General features: G+C 39.5%; 6 protein-coding genes across 12 annotated transcripts in view; 3 read left to right on the top strand and 3 right to left on the bottom strand.

Moving 5' to 3' along the window:
* Positions 1-197: 197 nt before the first annotated feature.
* Suv3 (Suv3 RNA helicase) lies at positions 198-3,723 on the top strand. 2 transcript variants are annotated; one of them, XM_018036753.2, is made up of 15 exons: positions 198-378; positions 459-691; positions 780-1,002; positions 1,076-1,244; positions 1,309-1,420; positions 1,511-1,641; positions 1,711-2,024; positions 2,096-2,237; positions 2,310-2,468; positions 2,546-2,725; positions 2,815-2,963; positions 3,040-3,161; positions 3,247-3,291; positions 3,356-3,453; positions 3,507-3,723. In XM_018036753.2, exons 1-15 carry the CDS (start codon positions 305-307, stop codon positions 3,579-3,581), a joined length of 2,226 nt encoding a protein of 741 aa, XP_017892242.1. In that variant the 5' UTR covers positions 198-304; the 3' UTR covers positions 3,582-3,723. The 2 variants fall into 2 exon arrangements, with proteins under 2 accessions (XP_017892242.1, XP_017892243.1); XM_018036754.2 differs by having other exon boundaries at positions 199-378; positions 3,519-3,723.
* Positions 3,724-3,759: 36 nt separating this feature from the next.
* Positions 3,760-5,499, bottom strand: LOC108632252 (uncharacterized). Its single transcript, XM_018036688.2, has 4 exons — positions 5,415-5,499; positions 5,100-5,265; positions 4,138-5,029; positions 3,760-4,043 (listed from the first exon to the last, which is right to left on the bottom strand). The coding sequence occupies exons 3-4, from the start codon at positions 4,688-4,690 to the stop codon at positions 3,781-3,783; spliced, it is 816 nt and encodes a 271-aa protein (XP_017892177.2). The 5' UTR covers positions 4,691-5,029; positions 5,100-5,265; positions 5,415-5,499; the 3' UTR covers positions 3,760-3,780.
* Positions 5,500-6,447: 948 nt separating this feature from the next.
* LOC108632292 (otoconin-90) lies at positions 6,448-10,240 on the top strand. The gene is made up of 5 exons (XM_018036756.2): positions 6,448-8,818; positions 9,168-9,405; positions 9,496-9,651; positions 9,752-9,861; positions 9,951-10,240. Exons 1-5 carry the CDS (start codon positions 8,683-8,685, stop codon positions 10,115-10,117), a joined length of 807 nt encoding a protein of 268 aa, XP_017892245.1. The 5' UTR covers positions 6,448-8,682; the 3' UTR covers positions 10,118-10,240.
* A 70-nt stretch (positions 10,241-10,310) lies between these two features.
* LOC108632291 (CDK5 regulatory subunit-associated protein 3) lies at positions 10,311-12,826 on the bottom strand. Its single transcript, XM_018036755.2, has 9 exons — positions 12,608-12,826; positions 12,306-12,480; positions 12,005-12,243; positions 11,671-11,941; positions 11,457-11,584; positions 11,121-11,387; positions 10,840-11,051; positions 10,586-10,757; positions 10,311-10,515 (listed from the first exon to the last, which is right to left on the bottom strand). The coding sequence occupies exons 1-9, from the start codon at positions 12,611-12,613 to the stop codon at positions 10,444-10,446; spliced, it is 1,542 nt and encodes a 513-aa protein (XP_017892244.1). The 5' UTR covers positions 12,614-12,826; the 3' UTR covers positions 10,311-10,443.
* A 156-nt stretch (positions 12,827-12,982) lies between these two features.
* On the bottom strand, positions 12,983-14,541 carry LOC108632293 (transmembrane emp24 domain-containing protein 7). Its single transcript, XM_018036757.2, has 3 exons — positions 14,251-14,541; positions 13,753-13,995; positions 12,983-13,673 (listed from the first exon to the last, which is right to left on the bottom strand). The coding sequence occupies exons 1-3, from the start codon at positions 14,404-14,406 to the stop codon at positions 13,458-13,460; spliced, it is 615 nt and encodes a 204-aa protein (XP_017892246.1). The 5' UTR covers positions 14,407-14,541; the 3' UTR covers positions 12,983-13,457.
* An 85-nt stretch (positions 14,542-14,626) lies between these two features.
* Positions 14,627-19,387, top strand: part of LOC108632269 (uncharacterized) — a 30,129-nt gene continuing 25,368 nt past the window's right edge. For 3 of the 6 annotated variants that reach the window (XM_026819556.1, XM_026819558.1, XM_026819552.1), the window contains exons 1-2: positions 14,627-14,713; positions 15,834-16,286. The gene's annotated coding sequence lies outside the window, so the exon portion shown is untranslated. Of the gene's footprint in view, positions 14,714-15,833; positions 16,287-18,877; positions 19,094-19,387 lie in introns of those variants that run through there. The other 3 variants (XM_026819554.1, XM_026819553.1, XM_026819555.1) reach the window with 3 other exon arrangements.

The following is a 19,387-nucleotide window of genomic DNA, read 5'->3' as shown; positions in this document are numbered from 1 at the left end:
CTATCGATGGTCCGTGTGTTAAGAATGCATTCTTCTTATAGCAGTTGCGTAAACGAATTCCGATATAGACCTTTCCGAAGATAAATAATATGTAATTTATCACTATTAATAAACCGAATTGATAAAATATAAGCAAGCATTCCGTGCTGTTTTCGGTATGAATTCATCCTTGTTGATCCTTCTGTCCTACCTCGTCGACGCCAGTGTCGCTATCTATTTTAATCTTTTCTTGTGGTACACGAGGTTTCGGTTTCCCCATGTTACAAATTATAGAATATGAAAATACATAAAATTCATTTAAAAAATGATACCAGTTATGTACCTTGTTAACGATCAATTGAAGCGACGAAGTAACTTAATGGTGTCGTCGATTTTAAGGTGATCATGGTTTCGTTACTTGAGACATGTCAGTTTCAGAAGCGGTTATAATAACTTACATCATGAATGCAATGTTTCAGGCAATTTAATCCTAGAGTGAAACTTACACCGAGCGTAAGAAGGAAACAAACTAAAAATGATCCATCGATAAGTTCGTTATTTAAACCAGTTACTGTGAAAGTAGAGACAAACGACAGGAATGTTGGTGTCGAACTGACTGGTTCTCTGAGTAAACGTGTTATCATACAAATCTTGTGCAATTTCGCGAACAAAAATACTGTGAAAGAACTAAGTACAAAACATGGATTAGATGGTAATTTCTGTTACATGCATATCGTGCTAAAGTGCTGGTATCTCAGTGTTTCACTTTCTTAACTATCTTATCAACCTTGTCTTTCCAGATGCCATTTTTAACACAGCAATGGGGAACTTCCGAAAGTATTGCGTGGATTCAAATTCATTACCTCCAGATCTACATATTGTCTTAAGCGATATTATAAATGGAGCTGGGAATGTTACAGATATATTCCCCTACTTCCTGCGTTACGCCAAACAGATGTATCCACACATTGATTGTTTGGACGAACTGAGGAAGATCAGTGACTTAAGGAATCCACCATTTTGGTAATTTAAATTATTAGTTAATGTAAATCATTAGAACTGGAATAAATTTTCAATTGGTTGAAATCGTATTCAGGTATCCTATAGCAAGGTCTAAGAAAAGGAAGATTATATTTCATGCTGGACCTACGAATAGTGGTAAGACTTACCACGCTCTCAAAAGGTTTATGTCGGCAAAGAGTGGAGTTTATTGTGGACCACTAAAGCTGTTAGCCAATGAAGTTTTTAATAAGTGTAATTCTATGGTTAGTAGTAGAAATTATGTTCTCGCACAACTGGTTTCATTATGTTAAACTCGAACAATCGTAGGGTACACCTTGTGATTTGATAACAGGAGAGGAACACAGGTATGCCAAGCATATGACGTCTCCCGCAGATCACACGTCGTGTTCCGTGGAAATGGCGAATATACAGAATGTTTGTAAGTAAATTTGATCTGTTTGTGCTGGCATCTCTCATTAGCCGATAATTATATTATCAAGTTTTAGTTAGTTTTTAATTAATGCCACAGATGAAGTAGCTGTAATAGATGAAATTCAATTAATACGCGATCCAGGCAGAGGATGGGCATGGACAAGAGCTCTCCTTGGCATTGCCGCGGACGAGATACATTTATGTGGTGAATCCGCCGCTATACCCATCGTGCGTTTTATAATTTACAATACATTTTACGATACTAATTCATACGAACACTGTGATCTCTTCGTGCAGGTACAATCTATATGTTTGACGACGGGTGAACACGTGGAAATAAAAGAGTACAAACGATTGACCGAGCTTGAAGTAGAAAACTCGGCGCTTTGTTACATTAAAAACGTTCAACCAGGAGACTGTATAGTTTGTTTTAGTAGAAACGAAATATTCGCAGTGTCGAACGAAATCGAAAAGCTAGGGGAGAAGGTGGCTGTAATATATGGTAGTTTACCACCAGGCACAAAACTGGCGCAGGCAGCGAGATTCAACGATCCCAAGGATCCTTGTAAAATATTAGTAGCTACTAATGCCATAGGCATGGGCCTTAACTTGTGAGTACTGCACAACGTTCACTGCGTATCTCGTATAGCATAATAGATGTAATTGTCAAATATTCTTACAGACATATACGTAGAATTATATTTTATACTCTCTCTCAACCAGTTATAAACGAGAAGGGAGAAATGGAGATTGATACGATCTCCGTATCGTCCGCCTTGCAGATAGCAGGCCGCGCTGGTCGTTATGGAACGCAGTGGTCGAAAGTAAGTAGTGATTGCAACGGAGTAAAAGAAAATTGAATAATGCGTACGCACTGTTTGCATATTACATTGTAGGGATACGTAACAACCTTTAAGCCTGAGGATCTTCCAGTGTTGAGAAAATTATTACAACAAAAACCCGAAGAAATTCATCGTGCTGGACTTCATCCCACTGCGGATCAAATAGAATTATATTCTTATTACCTTCCAAATGCGCCAATGTCAAATCTCATCGTAATGTCGAACTTTCTCTTTCCCAATGATCATTGTCTGAGCCATTGTCTGATTCTGACATGTTCCTTTTATTTCAGAATATTTTCATCGCGCTCTGTGAACTCGATCATACCTTGTATTTTATTTGTAATTTAGACGATTTTAAATTTCTCGCTGACATGATACAACACATACCTTTACCTCTCCGCACGCGATACGTGTTTTGCTGTGCGCCGGTCAACCGAAAAGTTCCTTTTACGTGTAGTATGCTTTTGAAGGTACGTAGTACGAAGTTAGTATTTATTCATTATTCGCGGCTTTGAGTGAAACATCGTTTTCCTACGTGTCCTTTGCATTTTCTACGCAGTACGCTCGACAATGTAGTAGAAATCAACCAGCGACCATCTCGTGGGTACGGCAACAAATTGAATGGCCTCCAAGTACGCCGTCGAGTCTCGCCGACCTCGTGCGCTTGGAAGGTGTATTTGATGTACTGGACGTTTACCTTTGGTTAAGGTAATTAGGTATTATATTGGCTGCGTGCCGGTTTATGAAACTCACTAATTTATAATACCATTTGCGTTTCATCTAGTTATCGAATGCCTGATTTGTTTCCTGACGGAAGTTCAATTAGGCAATTGCAATTCGAATTAGACAAAATCATCGAGACAGGAATCAGAAAGCTTGCGAAATTATTTAGGAAAACTCAATCGGGTACGTTCGTAGTGACTAGAAATTGTTATTTGTCGCTTGCTAGATTGAAAAGAGATTAATATTTTAATTAATTAAAATTAAATAGGTGATTCAAAAGAAGAAAGTCAAAAATCCGATGACAAGCTCGAAGGTAATTTGTTGGATTTCGATGATCTTGTACACTTTGCTACAAGTATTTGTAATGTATTTTACAGGTAAAAACCAGGACAAGGAAACGTTGAGTCATTCATTGGTTTCGAGAGGGCTTTTAACGAAAAAGATGCTAGATCAATTGAGAACGGAATGGGCAAAGGTAAATCAAAAATTGCTTAAAATAAATTAAAAGTATTTAAAATATTGTAATAGCAATCGTTTCAGGAGACTAGCAAAGGGAAAACAAAGCACGATAGAGTCGGAGGTCGATCTAAATTCCGTTCGTGAAAGATCTATTCAGTGTTAATTAATTGCCTGGAATTAAACGGGACTTATAGAATGAAGGAGAATATTCATATTTGTATATCTCTGTTTGCAAGACGATTTGACAATACCCATATTATTTGAATTAAAAACATCTTTTTTTTAATTTCGTCTTTACGAGCAAATGAATTAAGCGATACAATTACAGCTACTGTCCCAAATTTTATTTACATTTACAATTACGCTTGTATACTTTTATCAAATCACATTCCTGATCTTGTTTCCTCACGCGTTTCTTTTTCTGCCATTGTTTCGTAGGAGTGTTGGCAGAACGAATCAGTTTACGAGAGAGGCAAATGCATTTTGTACATCTCGTCGAGTCGTTGTTGAGTATCAACGGGCATAAAACGTGTCTCCATTTTATACCATCTTTGTAAGCGATTTTAATACGATTGATGTCTCGGGTTCCCTCAATGTTGCTTACACCTGATTCGGGAGTTTTTATTAAAGGAGGATTTATCGCTAGAAAATTTATCGTTTGCCCAAAAAATATCAAAACGGATAATAAAAAGGGAGATACCTGAACAGATGACTCTTTGATGGAACTCACTTATCAACTCTTCTATGTCCGTTAAATTTTGTACTTTCAAATGTTTCCCTTGCTTTATTAGATTATGAATTACTGGATTGATTTCTCTATTTACAGCAGTGCAATGTAGTATCATGTCCCTCTTTATAAACACTTGTTTCTCCGTAAAGGGTGTACCAATGGTCGTCAATCCCATGTACAAATACACTATCGTCGTCGAGAGACCTTTCGAAGCTATTAAACAGGACCAACCACGCGGTAATGAAATTTCTGCACATACTTCAAGTAAATCTTCGAACAACATTTCATTGGCATCATCTTCGTTGTACGTAGAATCATCTTCTTCGTTCGATCGATCATAATTGTCTTTTGTCTGATTCTTTGTACGTGTCGTTTCTACTGATTCAAAACTACGTTCAGTTGATGTTTCTTTTGCGGGAGTATTTTCTTTCGTCATAGATCTATGGTCCCTATCCTCGTTATCCGAATAATCTCTAGAAGAACATTCTGAAACTCTTCTGGAATACAGATTCTCATTGCTCATTTCGTTTTGTTCCTCTGTCTTTACAAAATTCACATCTTCCTGCTTCAACTGCGATTCTTCCGATCCATTGTTCAGACTCTTGCCATTTTCTAATTTTATTTCGTTCAATGTATTTCTCTTCTGATAACTGTGAACATTAGCATCGTGTGCAAACAGCGGCCCGTCAATTTCCGAATTTTCTTCCGTTCTCGGTATGAGAAAATCTGTTTTACTTTCTCTCGTTTTTCGTGTGTCATATTTTGGTGTAAAACTGATACGGCCGGCTTGTACATTTTCCTCAAAATTATATTTCCTCCCAGGCACAGCTCCTGGCTTTAATCTGCATTTTTTATATTTCACCTGACAAATGATGAAATTAAAAGAAATTATCTTTTTTATTATATTGAAATGTAAAATTCCAATCACTTACAGTAACAACATGGGGTGGCACTCCACTAACCCAATGGGTAATGATATCATCTTTATTAAAATGTTTACTGCAGACAAATGTCTCATCGTTGACAGTGTAATTTTTTATACCAATGGCAATTTGCCATTTCTTACGCGTTTCTTTATCCTTTGGTGCCGAGAAAAAGCTATAAACGTTTTTGTGATTAGTTTTTTTGCACATCACGCATCTACGCGTCATAATGATTCTACAAAACGTATAACTTCACGTTATTTCGCTTGAAATGATCATAACATCTTCTGTTACGTGTTACGTTAAGTTTTATCATAAGCGTACCAGATTGTACGTTTTAAAACTGTCTCAAAGCCTGTGACTCTCCGTTCCAAAACAACGAATCGTCGAAATGCTCGTGGGTTATAATATCAGGGAAAACTAATGTGCACATTTACTTGAAAACTCTCGTTATTTTTCATCAATCAGGTGCAGTTTTTAACCGTCACTTTACATTTATGTACGATCAATAACTTTGCGATGTCAATTCTTGTTTTGGAACAACAAGGAACAACACTCCTATCTCTGTTCATCTGTATCATTTGTCTCGTTTATTATTATAAATCGTATTATTGATAATGGTGGTAGGTAAATAATTTTGGGAATACAATATTCAGGTAATTTCAAAAAGAGAACGATCGGGCATTCAACTCTCGAAGGGGTTTTCTTCAATGTTGCATTTATTTTGATTACATAGATCTTTTGGAAGTTGTTTATTCATCATGCATTGTCGTAAGATTTGTGGAATTTCGATCACAGCGCCGTGTGTCAAGGAATACTGAAGCTCAGATTTCATTTACAAGATTTTAGGAATTTCTTCCTCACTGTTCCTCCATAACGACTAGAATATCGCCATGGATATAAACGGTTCCGACTCTCGATTCCCGTGCGATAACACATTTTATTCTAACAACGAGCAAAGAATCGTAAAACCGAGAGAGGTCTCGTCTACGCTCCTAAGCGAGCTTAGCGAGCCCGTCTGACAGGACACGGTTGCTAGGCAACGCCGGCTACCCATGGCGGCTACATAGAGTGCCAGGCCAGGACAACTGACGGAGCGTGGATCGATCTGATGGATCTTCGACAATTGGTGAAGTACTGGCAATAAAATGTTCGTAAGTATAATATTTCATCATCTGTTCGTTTATCGAACATACTAAAATTAAATTAGAGAAATGAGAGTACTCATTTTTCGAGACTAGCCGAGCCGAAACGTTTCACTCTTTTATATTTAGGTGAAAGCATACAATTGATTCAACGATAACGCAAGGCGGTCAAATCTTCCGACTTATTACACCTTGAATTTAGGGTAAAACGAGCCTTGATACTTCTGAGCGAAATTACGTTACGATACACTCGGTTTCACAGCCGGTCTACTTTTTAAAGTGCTAAATACAATCTAATTTGCATACTTAGTCTATAGTTAAAATTCTTTCGGAGGAAATGGCTTGCAATCTGGATAAATTTCAACGATATTCGATAAATTTCCAACTAATGCTTAATAATTTTCACGATGACTGGTTTTGGAACATGATACTGTAAAATGCCAGAAGTGAAAATTTCAAGAGGCAGCAATTTCTCATAGCATTACCAAATTTCTATTAAACGTGTAATTTCGCGAGTGTCGAAACAGACGAGTCCATTTATCGTCGATGACAGAGTAGTTCGCTTTGTTGCTTGATAAACGACAAGCCTTTTTTAGATTGTGCAACATATAAATAGGCAGACTGCGTGCGAAACTAATAGCCCTGTGTTTTTGCTGTTTGATGCGCATTCTTCAAAGAGCACTTTCTCACGATTTTCGCGCCGTTCCTCTCTGACGCACGGAGACAGATACTTGTTTGGAGTTGGAGGAATCGCAACAGAAACCATTGGAGAAAGGAACATAGATACAGTTTTAACTACAATCTCAAAGGGATCGTTAGTCTTGCCCGGTTTCGCGAATTTTACAACTTGCGTCGCGTGCATTGTATCCTTTTGAGTAATTTCATTGGAATCGAGAATGTTACGCTCAAACGGTCGCGGGACTGGTTTCGCGGGTTCATCATGTTGTAACGCAGGAAGCAGTGTATCTGCGAACAGGGATACTTAACGCGGGTGAAACTGTTCGCCAGCGTTCATTCTGCAACAGGCCATTGTTCTGTTTGCTCGTTATCGGTTTACGAGCGAGTACAATCTTGCGATTTCCCGGCACGGCGGCACCCTGCTCCGCAGGCCGGACGAATCTCGTGTCGCTCGACTGTTTTTCTTCGTTTCGTGAGAGGATCGGATATCTGAAAACCTACTCGGAGGCATTGTTGCGCGGAAACGAGGATTTCACGGTAATTGTTCGTGCTCTGGTCGCTTACGGACATTGATCGTGAACGAAGAAACGGAGGAAAAAATGTAAAACGTTCTAACGATCGACAGTAAAGCAGCATTGTTACAGTAACATCATAATTACGAGATTTCTCTCAAAGGAATTGCATTTACTATACTGGCTTTTACTAAAATGTTCAAAGTACAGCTTGTGTTATAATTGTATGATTCTGCTGGTTGAAACTTCCAGGTATCTCGGTTATATTAGACATCTATTATACGCAGCAAGTACCGCTAGATTCACGTACCAGACCTGTTCACTGTAAATATCGTATATAGTAGTAAACTACTTCGGGCAGTCGGTCAATCGGTGAATTTTCTGCTCTCGATACTTGGTACCAGCTGCAGCTGAAAATTATATCTCTCTTCGTTTAAAATCGTTCAACGTTTGAAGCTGAGAAACTTGAAGAGATCGTGTCTTGCCCTTTGCGCTTGATTACCGTGGGAAAGATTCGAGTTACTCAAGAATCAGATCGTATCTGAGATGAAATTTCGTTTTGACAAAAGCAAAAATGAAGTGACCACAAGGAGTCGCGGCATAAAGATAAGCCATCGAACGGACGATGATAGGAAGAGATGAAATAAAAGGTGAACGCGTCCCAGCCTTTCCGCTTGAAGGAAGCCGTCGAAAGTGTAACAGTAGGTTTCTCGGTGCGCGGTCAAAACCACTGCGTGCATCTTCCCCGGATGAAGAGGATCGTACCGTTCTCTAAGTGCTTCGCGGTCAGCTCAAACGCACCGACTCTCCGGGGTCACGGGGTTCAACAGAATACTGAATCACGGGCTCGTCGTCTGTCTACCATGGAAGGAGTAGATTTTCTTTCTAGTAGAGGGAACCGATGGACCAAAAGTGTCTAATAAGACCGGGCAGCACTCGATTTGTTCTCCCGCGGTCGAGGCAGCAAGGACTTGGGGCTCTCTGCAGAGCGACGCGACGGTTCACGAATAATTTGCTCGTATTTTGAAGCAGTGTTCCGTGGAAAGGATACTTGCATACACTTTTCAACGTCGCATTCGATGTTTCATGTCTGAATTCACGCACGGCTGGACAATGTGCAACGCATAATGTGTTTACACGCAAGACTCTGCGATCCCAGTTTGTCGGAACCTGTGAAACGTAATATGTTGGATAAATTCGGAAAGCTCCGCAGCTGACATTGGAACACTTCTCTTTGTATTCGTAAAAACGTACTCGATGAGTCGTGAAACGATTGACTGCCCGCCGACCCCTAATGACTTCGATCGACTGCAGGTGATTCCGTATCGTGGAAGGATCTTCGTTTGTCTGTTGCTCGTGATACTCGTAATGTTGCCCTGTTACGAGAGTCGTGGTGCGTAATACAGTGTTCAATAACTATAAGCGAATCGGTATGTCGAAATTAGGGAAACAATCTTGGACTCTGTCTGTTTCCTATGTCACAGTATTGTTCATCGCGATTTTCTAATGGAAGCAAGCCGTTTCCTCGATCCACTTGTTAATCTAACTTGAAAATTCACTTTTGATCCCGTTCTTTTTACCGTTTCTGTTTTTCACGCTCACTGCGTTCGAGCTCTAAACGCGAACATTATATCCCGGCTAATGTTATGAAATTATTAAAATATGCAAATACGTCGTGAAATAGTCGATAGTTTCGAAACTTGAGACGCATAGTTGTCTAACGATTGAAATGATTCTTGTAGGCAGGATTGACTCCAGTGTTCAGAAGTTAATTAAGAATAGAGAAGCGTATAAGGTACACAAAGGTAAACCTTTGTCCAATTATGTAGATGATGATTGGGAAAAAGAAAGTGTTCGCATAGATCGGAATAATAACGATGCATTGTCGAATTCAGAGTCTGTTCAACAGCGAAAGAAAAATACACGCAAATCTTTATCTACTAATTTTACATATGATCACACAAGCGACGACCAACCGTTGTGAGTTTAACACTACTATATTAGATCGGTTCTTTCTGTCGTTCGAATAAAATTGCGATGTTCCTCATTCCCTTGGGTATATTGTCTTAGGATGCAAGAGTTCGTGCACAAAAGGTTCAAAAGAGGTGTGATACATTTATACAATATGATAGTGTGCTCTACCGGATGTAATCCTCTGGCTTATAAAGGATACGGGTGCTACTGCGGCTTCTTAGGCTCGGGATACGTAATAGATGGAATAGACAGGTGAATCTCGAGAATTCAGACCAAACGTCTCACATGCTGTCTATTATATGCGTTTCGAAAAGTAGCGCGTCTCAACTTTCATATAAATGACTTTCTGCAGGTGTTGCAAAATGCATGATTGGTGCTACGATGCCACGGAATGCCCGACGCTCTCCGAGTACTTCGTACCGTATTACTGGAGGTGTTATCACGGTTACAAACCAGTCTGCGGTAAGTTCATTAAAATCCGTTATGTCGTCAATTGCCAATTGAGAAATAGATAAAAGGAAGATGCGAATGTTCAATTTTATTTATTACAGCCGTCGAGCATGGAGACTGGGGCGGATCTGGGTCTTGCGCTCAGCGATTATGCGAATGCGATCGTTCGTTCGCGGAGTGTTTGAGACATTACCCTTGCCCAAAGACTAAAGCTGTCTGCACTTCGTCTCCTTGGAGATTAGTACAAAATCTTTTTATGATCATGTGAAGGGTAATGAAATCGGAAGAATTCACGGTTTAGTAATGGTGAGTTAATATGCCAAAGATAATGAAGATGTACCCTTCGATGATACCGTTAGACTTATGAGAATAAAAGGTACAAATTTTTCTATGACGTTGCACATTAAAAAAGTAATGCGTAATACAGGTTGATTGTAATAAAATATTTTTTATTTCGTTTTCATTATTTTGTTACAGCAATAGATAGTATAAATTTTAATGCAAAAAAAAATGTATTTTTTTACATATATATACAATACTATTAGTTCTCATTTGCGTAAAATCTTCTTTCTTTTACACGTTCATTTCAATCAATCACAAAACATTTACACCGCCAGTTAAATGTACAACTCTATTCTTGTACTTCTTCGAAATATCTTTCTCGATCTGCAAATATAGAAAGGAGATGAGTGCGCGTCGATGGATAACGCTCATTATCAGAAATTATTACAAGTACCTCAGTTTGCAGTTCTTTCGTTCTCTGTATAAGAAGTTGAAGAAGTGGTCGTACAGCGTTAGCTTCCTCCGCGGCCTTCTCTCTTTTCTCTCTCGTACACTTTTGTAGACCTATCATCTTCTCGACCAAACTCAATTTTTGTTTCAACGTCGAGGTTAAAACATCCACGTATCTACAAATGTGATCGGTTTGCTTAGAGTAATATGTAAGTACGATCATCGTTCGTTGTAATCTTGTTCTCGTTCGAAACCTACCTCGCGGAGTGTTTGATGTTATGCAAATGCTGAACCTTAGTATCTAAGACCTCGGATATGAGAACTTGAACGTTATCTAACATATTTTGAGTACTTTCTAGCGTCGAACGTTGTAAAGCAGAAGACGAATCTTGTAACTGACTGAAGCTCAGAAAATTTACACCGTCGTCCCCTTTAAATTCGTACAAACGTAATTTAAGGAACGCTTCTAACTACGAAAAAAAAGATAGTTCGGTTTAAGAAGTAGATATCATAGAGAGAAAGGTACTAAAAATACATACCTCAAATAGTTGATTAATAAAATCATTCCTAGTTCTTGGATTATCAAGAACCGTATATGCTTCTGTCCCAGTAGCAATTCCACCCTCGTGGCCGGCTGCTTCTACGACAATGCCGGATTCCTCCAAAGAGATATTGTAATCAATATCTCCGGGTACAGCCTCTTCCGCATTCCTGTCTCCCCAGTCAATTTCACCACCTGCTTCTAAGTTAAGATCGCCGCCAAAATCTATGCCATCGTTTATGTCGATGTCTCCAAAATTGATACCCTGGACCAGTCATGAAAGTGTTCGAAGATCTTCAAAGGTATTTATAACATTTTATGATCGTTTACATACAGCGTTGTCGACGTCTCCAACTTTCTTTTTCTCCGAATCGTTCTCTAAGTCTATGCTCGAAACTGGCTCGCTGATCGATAGCGGAGCCTCTCCATAGATCCATTCATACGTGGTAGTGTTCCCTTTATCTGAGTAATTCATAATCCGTAATGTCCAGTGTCGTAACATACGTAAGAATATTGTAAATGCATTTTTTAAATTATTCGATACCTACCGATCACATATTTTACCATGGGAACGCAACCACCATCGTGCTGTCTGCCAAGAGTGTAATTAACGAAGGAACAGTAAAATTCTACGGCACTGTCTAACGATTTCGTCTTTTTTGCAATCTTATTGTAAATTTCGGGAAGTTCTTTCACTTTGTCAGCCAATTCCTGTTTGATATGTTCTCCAGGAATGCCTAGCTGTTTACAGACCGAATTGAACTCGGATCTTGCTGAATTTTCTGATTTCTTGTAATCGGCTTCTTTCTTTTCCAAGTCCTGTTGAAAGACATTGCGTCGTTAGCATACTTGGAAAAACATAGCGTTTATCGTTTTACTCACAGTCTGTGATTGTTCCAACTTTTGAATTTGCTTTTTAGTACTGGGAATTTCATAGTTAACATTTCTTATAAGCATCTGAGCAACTTCTGCGAGATACACATTATCTCTTTCGTACAAGTGTACGATATCTAGCCAATCTTTCATCCTTTGAGATCCATATCTGCCGAATACATTTTTTGTATCAGCTTCGGTCTCTTTTAATATCTCTACTATTTTCAAACAATGGAAGTAATTTATATCTGAAATAAGGAGACATTTGAATTATAAATGTAATTACATGCAAGACATCAGTTTAGCTTACATGAGCCAGATAATAATTTTGCGATGCTTTCGTGAACAGGCATATCCTGTATCGCATTATTGATCTTTTCTCTGATAGTTAAAATTTTCACGTGCCAGTCTTTATTGCAATGTCGCCTGTTGATCAACCATTCCAGTAATTTCCCAGTATTAATATCGATAGGAATATCCTGTTCCTGGATAAAAGTATAAGTCATGCTTTTCGATTCTCGTGTGGTACGATACGTAATTTGTTATTTGACGCAAATAACAAAAATGAACACTCGATATTTTAAAAATATAAGTATTCATTCCAAAATTTACCTCCATATCAGAGAATCGTAGCGGTTGGTCAAAACTCGTTGAAGTCTATTCTCAGCCAGGTTAAACAGCTGTTGCTTGTTGTTGCCTGTGTCACTCGAAAACCGTGCGCAGTGAATGTAACGGTTCGATTGATCTACCGGCTGTCGAAATTAAAACTTTCCATAGAAACGGTATTTAAATCCATTGGTAAACATAAAATTGCCATGCGTGCATCGCAACATGCCACGTAGTCTGATCGTAATTTCATTTGCAAGTCGGAAATAATTTTTGCCGTTCTCTCAATATGGGATATTAAAAGAAGGTATCAAATTGATAAAGTATTGTATTCTGATACATTCAGTACTATAGAGGTAGGGATAGTAAAAGAAGGCGATGGTAGGGGCAAATATTTTAATTTACTGTTACACATTAATAGTAAGAAAAACGTGTTTTTAGTGTCTATCGCACTGCCAGTGCTAAAGTATAATCAAGACTCATGAGTTATTAAATTTCAACAAGTCCAAGACGCACATCCCGCGGCTCTATTTGATAAGAGCAGGTACCCATATTTGAATGTCCTAGTTTCCATGTAACTTAGAATTCATATAATAACACACATCAATGTTCATGCACAACGTTTCCACGTTCGGGGAGAACTTTTGCTTAGATCATTCCAGCTGTATTTCTGTTGCTCGTCCAAACGTGTAACTGTGGATGTAACAAACGACTGGCCAAAGTTGGCATGGCACCGTTGATCGGCAAAAGTTGGCGAAACGTTCAAAGTATGAGATTGTTTCACGTCAACCAGTCGGAACGAGTTTCGTTGCAAACCACATTGTCGTTCGCAGATAATACACCTAATTGATCAGCGTTAAGGCTTCCTCTCTGTGAAAAGGGTCCTCAAAATGTACACCTGACCCACGGATGTGATCAAGATCGCGAGCGTCTCCAACACTGACCATATGAGAACGCATGAATTCAATTCTTCTGCTCGTTTACGGCCTTGCGCTTCTCGTAATCGATGATGCGTTTGATAGTCTAAAATGCTGTTCAAGTTCTTGAATATCTCTTGGGCAGAAGATTCCATCTGAGGAGAGAATTCCTTATGAGACGTGTTCTTTTATCTCCACCATGTCATATATAAATACGTAGATTCATCTTGTTACCTGAGTCATGACAGTGACATGTTCTCCAAGTCCGACGAGCGTTTGATCGCCCACTCTGAACTCCATGTAGACTATTTTATGTGAAAACGTAGAAAATTCGTTACTAAAACAAGCCTTGTACGGTCCTGTCATAGATGCCGTAAACTGATGCGAATCGAACTGAGTTTTTATCTGTTTGTAAATGATTTCTTTATTTGGAGCTTCTAAAGTTACATCCACATCGTATTGGCCGCCTGTCACGACCTGAAAGAACGTTCTCACCATTAAAATGAGATATGAGCAAAGGGATACGTGGATTAAATTTCGTGAACATTGAATATTGTCAAAGACATTCTTTAACAAGGAGAAATCATAAATTCCCCTTTACCGACAATTGTTATAGATAAAAATTACAAACGTGGCGAATGCTATTACGTAGCAAGATATTGAAATGTAGGAAGCTTGAGTCTTGTAAGAACGCGTTATACGGAAAATGGTCTTGCTGAATGACTCGTTTACCTGAAATTCGAGCAGCGCGGTCGAGTTCTTTTCGATTTCCTGAAAGAAACATTGTTTCGCGTTGTCGGGCAGCTCGAAGGTTAGCTCGACACCTCCAGTACGTAATATCGTGCCGAACAACGAGACGAACAGCAAACAAATCGCCCAGTAGTCCATCGTTCGTCAGGTCTTTATCCTCTGAATACCATTCACTATTGTGCGTGAGGTGAAATTCTCGGTGGAAATTATAAAACGTACTATTTTAATTAATTGATCAAGACCCCGGCCAATGCTTTAACCAAACAAGCTATTTTAACGTGGCAGGATATTACTTGCGCAGCTCGCGCTGGTGGTGCCGCTGGTCACGATGGAAGCGCCGCGAGTGCGGAATCGTCTGCGAACACGTCTGCTTTTAAAAAGATTCCAATCGTGCCCTTCAAATACTTTAGAGTGAATGAAAATTGGGAAAAGGACTGCGTTTAAGGTATTTACCGTTTATTTCTAACATTGGATGAAGAGTTAACTGTACGAAAGGCTTATACATAGCTAAATAGAAAAAGACGTGCAGTAATTATCCTAAAGAGTAAACACACCCTGGCCCTTCATTTCTTCTAAATCGTATTCAATCTCTATCAGTCTATTGATATCGAAAGGATGCACAGGCGTTTAATATGATAGAGTGCGAATACATAAGTATCGTCACGTTTTTTCATCGCTTTAATAAATATGAACGAGTTAGGCGAATATTAAGCAGCTTCCTCTGTACGTGTGTCGCATAACCCCAGAAGCAGGAAGTCGGTTTAGAGCTTTTCGTCGGAGTAAGCGAGTGACGATTGAAAAATAATAATGAATGTCATAATTACATTGGTACAAAGTGTATAAGGCGTACAATGGGAAATTGCATAGATCACTTCATTATTTGATGCACATTCTTATCGTATTCCGATAATTAAAGCTGGATAGTAATCGTGATGTAGAAACATTTACAATTTTTGTGTCCGTCCTTCATAGTACCGACTTTAATACTGTAAGAAAGCATGTACGTATATAATGCATATACGTCTTGTATGATGCATACAGATAGTGTTTGCGTGAGGCGCCCTGAAGTCCCGCCTTCTATTCTAATAGAGTTTCCTTGTCTGTCACGTTACTTATTCACGAAGGTGTGTCGAGGAACGAGTCACGTGTATCAAAGGGCAAGGAGGGTGGCCCGAAATAGAAAGGGAGAGGCAATATAAAGATCCTTTTCATTGCGAAAGGAAACCAAGCGCGAAGGGACACGCGAAATTACACGCTACCCCGAAAATCATTTTGTGCAATAGACCACGGGATAAAAAGTAATTTTATCTTTAAATACACGATTTGCGTAATATATTTGCGTGAAATATCATATTTATCGCATCGTAACATACATTGAGACAATCGTGAGAGGTTCCACAGAGACTGAAAAAATGTATAACCAGTGCAGTTGCATCGCATGTTTACTATGTAATGCAATACTGTGCATATATCTATATCATATCATATAATCTCCAGGCTAGCACGGCAGTAATCGTCGTGAAGTTCCTTCTAATGTGTCTATAGTAAGTACATTTCTCTTTCAGGTCTCGCGTGTGCTCAGCTTTTGAACGGAGGTGTATCGAATACATGAGGCACGACATGTATTCGTGTGTACACGAAGAATATCAGGCTCGAAATACGAACAACACGAAGGGTTTCTCCACCACGATTAAACTTCATCGGAGTGGGGGCAACGAGCACACGATCGCATCAAGTCAAGCTCGCACCATGAGTTTTCGAACGACAACGGTGGGAGCCAGGTCTCGTTCTGTTGTCTCTCTCTCCTTCTCGTATCGGTGTTATTTTTATCTTTAACATTTTTCATCTCGCGCAGGAGAAGATCGCGTTCGAACAGTTTGTGTGTTCGTCATGTGAAGTTCGTAATGTGTAACGCGTGTGAAAGGAAGAACAGTACTTTCTATCGGTGCCCAGGACAGAGGATGATTCCGGCGTAGCACCACGGGTCGGTGACTTGAAAAATCTCCAGCCTTTACGCTGTAAGTACTTTTAGACAAAGTCCTACCGTTATTTTAAAACAACGATATCCGTGTACGTAAAATATACAGATATGAAAGCTAGCAATACAACGAATTAGATGTTCTGTGTATCCTTTATCTTTGCTTTATTGCTGATTTGTAATAGGTAATTTAATTAAACCATTTAGTCACGATATTCAACCTCTGTCGCATAGCGTGAGGCATGAAACAAGAGTTGGCAAGAACTAGAAAAATAATTATAGTGGAAAGGAATTACAAATACAAATTCTGTATATATTCGTGTTTACTTGAAACGGCTTACATGCCATTATATGTGCTCTCGTGCTCACGTTTTAGTCTTATTTGGGTCTCCGATAAGTGTAATATATAGTACGTCCTGCTCTTTTACTTCTACTATGTTTTTTACTATTGAATTTCTGTTTCGGTTGAACTCGATATAGCGACCGGTGTCGAATGTTGTTTTGCGTGACAGTTCGTTGAGCATTGATAGCCTCTTACAGTCATCACTGTTCGAGGTGTTCCAACTCGAAACAGCGTCGTGGAAAGAACTAATTTCTTCTCACGTAAATTGTTTCAGTCGATCGTACGTTCTTCATCAACGAAAACCGGTGATGGGTCGTATGTATATGACTTGGAGGGTGCCGTAACGAAAGTTAAAAATAACCGAATATAGCAAATAAGCGAAGCAAGGTTGACGGACGGCTCACTGAAATACCCGGTTGTATTAATAAATTTCCCGAGACGCCCTCAATATATTTAGTATGGGTTTAGAAGTAAAAATAACAATGTCAGAACGTCGTCTACGTTTTCTGATCGGCGCAGCAATTGGAATTTTGACCAGATCTGTCACGAAACGTTTTAATAGACTCTGTATTAAAATTTTGTGTCCTACGTTCGTGTTTATCGTTAACTAAGCGTCCGTAGTTGGTAGTAGGTATGTGGACAATATAGCCTTGTTTTTACCAAGTGAGTACACTTTTTCCTCTTACTGTACATATATATGTGTACACACATTGTTCGATCGATCTTACCGAGACCGTCCGTGTCCGATAAACTCCATATAGTTTTCACCGTCGCGACAATCGCGAACGAACGGGTCAACGGCCCGGCGCGCACATAGTTGAGAGAATCTCTCGGTTAATAATTAGCAGGCAATCCGCCAATGCAGATCGGAAGAAACGTGCCATTTGTAACGCTTCGCTGCCATCCCAGCTTTTATTCCGTCCAATCTAATTTGCCACGTTACACACGACGTACACGATGCGCCCAAGATCCTCGTACGTGTACAAGTCTTTCTCTACCCGTCGGTTAATCGTCTCACGCAGTAAGACGCCGTACATACGTACGTGTATATTTACTGTTGTTGCCTGTGAAACGAGTCTCTTAATTAGCGGTAATTGTATAAGTAATCGAGTCGATACGAAATTGGATATCCCCGGGGACAAATCACTTGCTCATCCGTATATGTATATCGTAAATACGTGAAAGCACGTACGCGTATAATTAAGCGAATAAACCGGAATCCGGCGATCTAATGCATTATCCTACGGTGGTGAACTTTCTCTATGTTTGCACGCGTCGCCTCGTGAAATCCTATATTCACACGCAACGCGAACCAGAAAATTTTAATACAACCACCGAAGCCGTGGTTTCTCTTATACGATTCCATATTCATTCACATTTCACTAAATCGCTCAGCGAGAACGAACACGTTCGTTTCCATTCATTTATTAATCAGAATTTTATCTTCACTGGTTCTCCTTGTATGATTTCACGGCCTCAGCGTAGTTTCTGCGTAGATATACACAAGTACTTACTTGTGTATTTTATTTCTCCGCGCTCGACGTCTCGTTGCCGTAATGATCGTGAGTCATCCGAAAAACTTTACGAACTTCACCGTATCAAGAAAAAATTGCGATAAAAGTGGAGCTACGTATTTAGTTTGCACTTTTACATCGTCACGCTCCATTCGATGATCTTTGACTTGATGCAACGTTCCAGAAAGTTGAGATCGTTTTTTTTATTTATAGCTTGACACAATAGCTGAACAGCTTTTCCCAATTTATACTCTCCCTTAAATTAGCCTTTCGTTAAATGAATTTACGACGGTAATTAAAAAAAACATGGTATGAGATTTCAGGCTAGCATTGGGGGTGTCGAGATTTATTAAGAAAGTTCGGTCGTCCAAGGTCCCCGAGGCCTTTATTTCGAATAACATTCTCGCATGTACAAGCTGCTATCCTGGTTTTCTCGGATTTAAGTAAGCCTCGTTTTAGAAATACTTAGTGTCGCCGAGCCTAAGAAAAGACAAAGGGTAGTTCGGTGGTCTACAGAAATTGACAGACACACAGAGAGAATTTAAAGGCGACGGACCAGTCCGCGTGTCACGTTCTAAATAATCAAGTGTTCCAATTATATTTTTTCTCCCAACTGTCCCGGTTTCTCATTTTAAAAATACGGGATCCCTGCTTGCTAAAGACGAGGCAGAAACTACACGGGGGTTTCTCCACCACGATTAAACTTCCATAGGAGTGGGAGAGTGGAAGGAAGGGTCGCGGGTGGCTGCTTCAAGCGTGCACTATGAGTTTTCGTTGAACAACCGAAGGAGGAGGTTCTCCTCGTGTCTGTTTCACAGCGTCGGGCATTTATTTACCGTCGTTGTATACTATTTTATTTTTTTTACCGCACACGGTACGAGACACGATCGTCGGTCGTTATGCGTGAGAACGAGTCTCGATTAAAAATTCTAAATAAGTCGAAGACAATTTCGAGTGATCTTTGAGGCCCTCGCCGGGGATGCCTGCAAGGTAATCAAGTTTCATTTCACTCGCCAATCATAGTATTTTTATTTGCTCCATTAAATTCTACGTACATACACGGAACAATATCTATATTGTATAGTCGTATAGTCAAGATAACTTGGTGCTTCAGTTATTCGTTATGCATCCCGACTGATGAATCTTTGGCCAGTCGATTAGCCGCGTGTTCGGGCTGACCGCGTTAACAAATTCTATGTAACACGGGACAAGGGGGACAAACGCTGACGGAACTATGTATTTTTGGAACGCAATTTCGGCATTAAGCGATTGCGAAACGGCGTG

This window comes from Ceratina calcarata, unplaced genomic scaffold, assembly GCF_001652005.2.
Source record: "Ceratina calcarata isolate Rehan_Ccalc_2016 unplaced genomic scaffold, ASM165200v1 scaffold153.2, whole genome shotgun sequence".
Taxonomy (NCBI): domain Eukaryota; kingdom Metazoa; phylum Arthropoda; class Insecta; order Hymenoptera; family Apidae; genus Ceratina; species Ceratina calcarata.
The sequence above is the reverse complement of the archived record's forward strand: the minus strand, read 5'-3'. Positions and strand labels throughout refer to the sequence as shown.

Bases quoted from the DNA above. Each gene is read 5' to 3' on its own strand.
- LOC108632252 (XM_018036688.2), bottom strand. From the start codon at position 4,690: ATGAGCAATGAGAATCTGTATTCCAGAAGAGTTTCAGAATGTTCTTCT. The intron at 4,044-4,137 runs GTATCTCCCTTT...CTCCCGAATCAG, and splicing joins TCAAAGAGTCATCTGTTCAG to GTGTAAGCAACATTGAGGGA.
- Suv3 (XM_018036753.2), top strand. From the start codon at position 305: ATGATACCAGTTATGTACCTTGTTAACGATCAATTGAAGCGACGAAGT. The intron at 2,238-2,309 runs GTAAGTAGTGAT...ATTACATTGTAG, and splicing joins ATGGAACGCAGTGGTCGAAA to GGATACGTAACAACCTTTAA. The intron at 3,454-3,506 runs GTAAATCAAAAA...ATATTGTAATAG, and splicing joins TGAGAACGGAATGGGCAAAG to CAATCGTTTCAGGAGACTAG.
- LOC108632293 (XM_018036757.2), bottom strand. From the start codon at position 14,406: ATGGACTACTGGGCGATTTGTTTGCTGTTCGTCTCGTTGTTCGGCACG. The intron at 13,996-14,250 runs GTAAACGAGTCA...ACGTTCTTTCAG, and splicing joins CCGCGCTGCTCGAATTTCAG to GTCGTGACAGGCGGCCAATA. The intron at 13,674-13,752 runs GTAACAAGATGA...TTCTCTCCTCAG, and splicing joins ATGTCACTGTCATGACTCAG to ATGGAATCTTCTGCCCAAGA.
- LOC108632291 (XM_018036755.2), bottom strand. The intron at 11,942-12,004 runs GTGAGTAAAACG...GTCTTTCAACAG, and splicing joins AGTTGGAACAATCACAGACT to GACTTGGAAAAGAAAGAAGC. The intron at 11,585-11,670 runs GTAGGTATCGAA...TGAATTACTCAG, and splicing joins CATGGTAAAATATGTGATCG to ATAAAGGGAACACTACCACG.
- LOC108632292 (XM_018036756.2), top strand. From the start codon at position 8,683: ATGAGTCGTGAAACGATTGACTGCCCGCCGACCCCTAATGACTTCGAT. The intron at 8,819-9,167 runs GTGCGTAATACA...TGATTCTTGTAG, and splicing joins GCCCTGTTACGAGAGTCGTG to GCAGGATTGACTCCAGTGTT. The intron at 9,406-9,495 runs GTGAGTTTAACA...ATATTGTCTTAG, and splicing joins ACAAGCGACGACCAACCGTT to GATGCAAGAGTTCGTGCACA.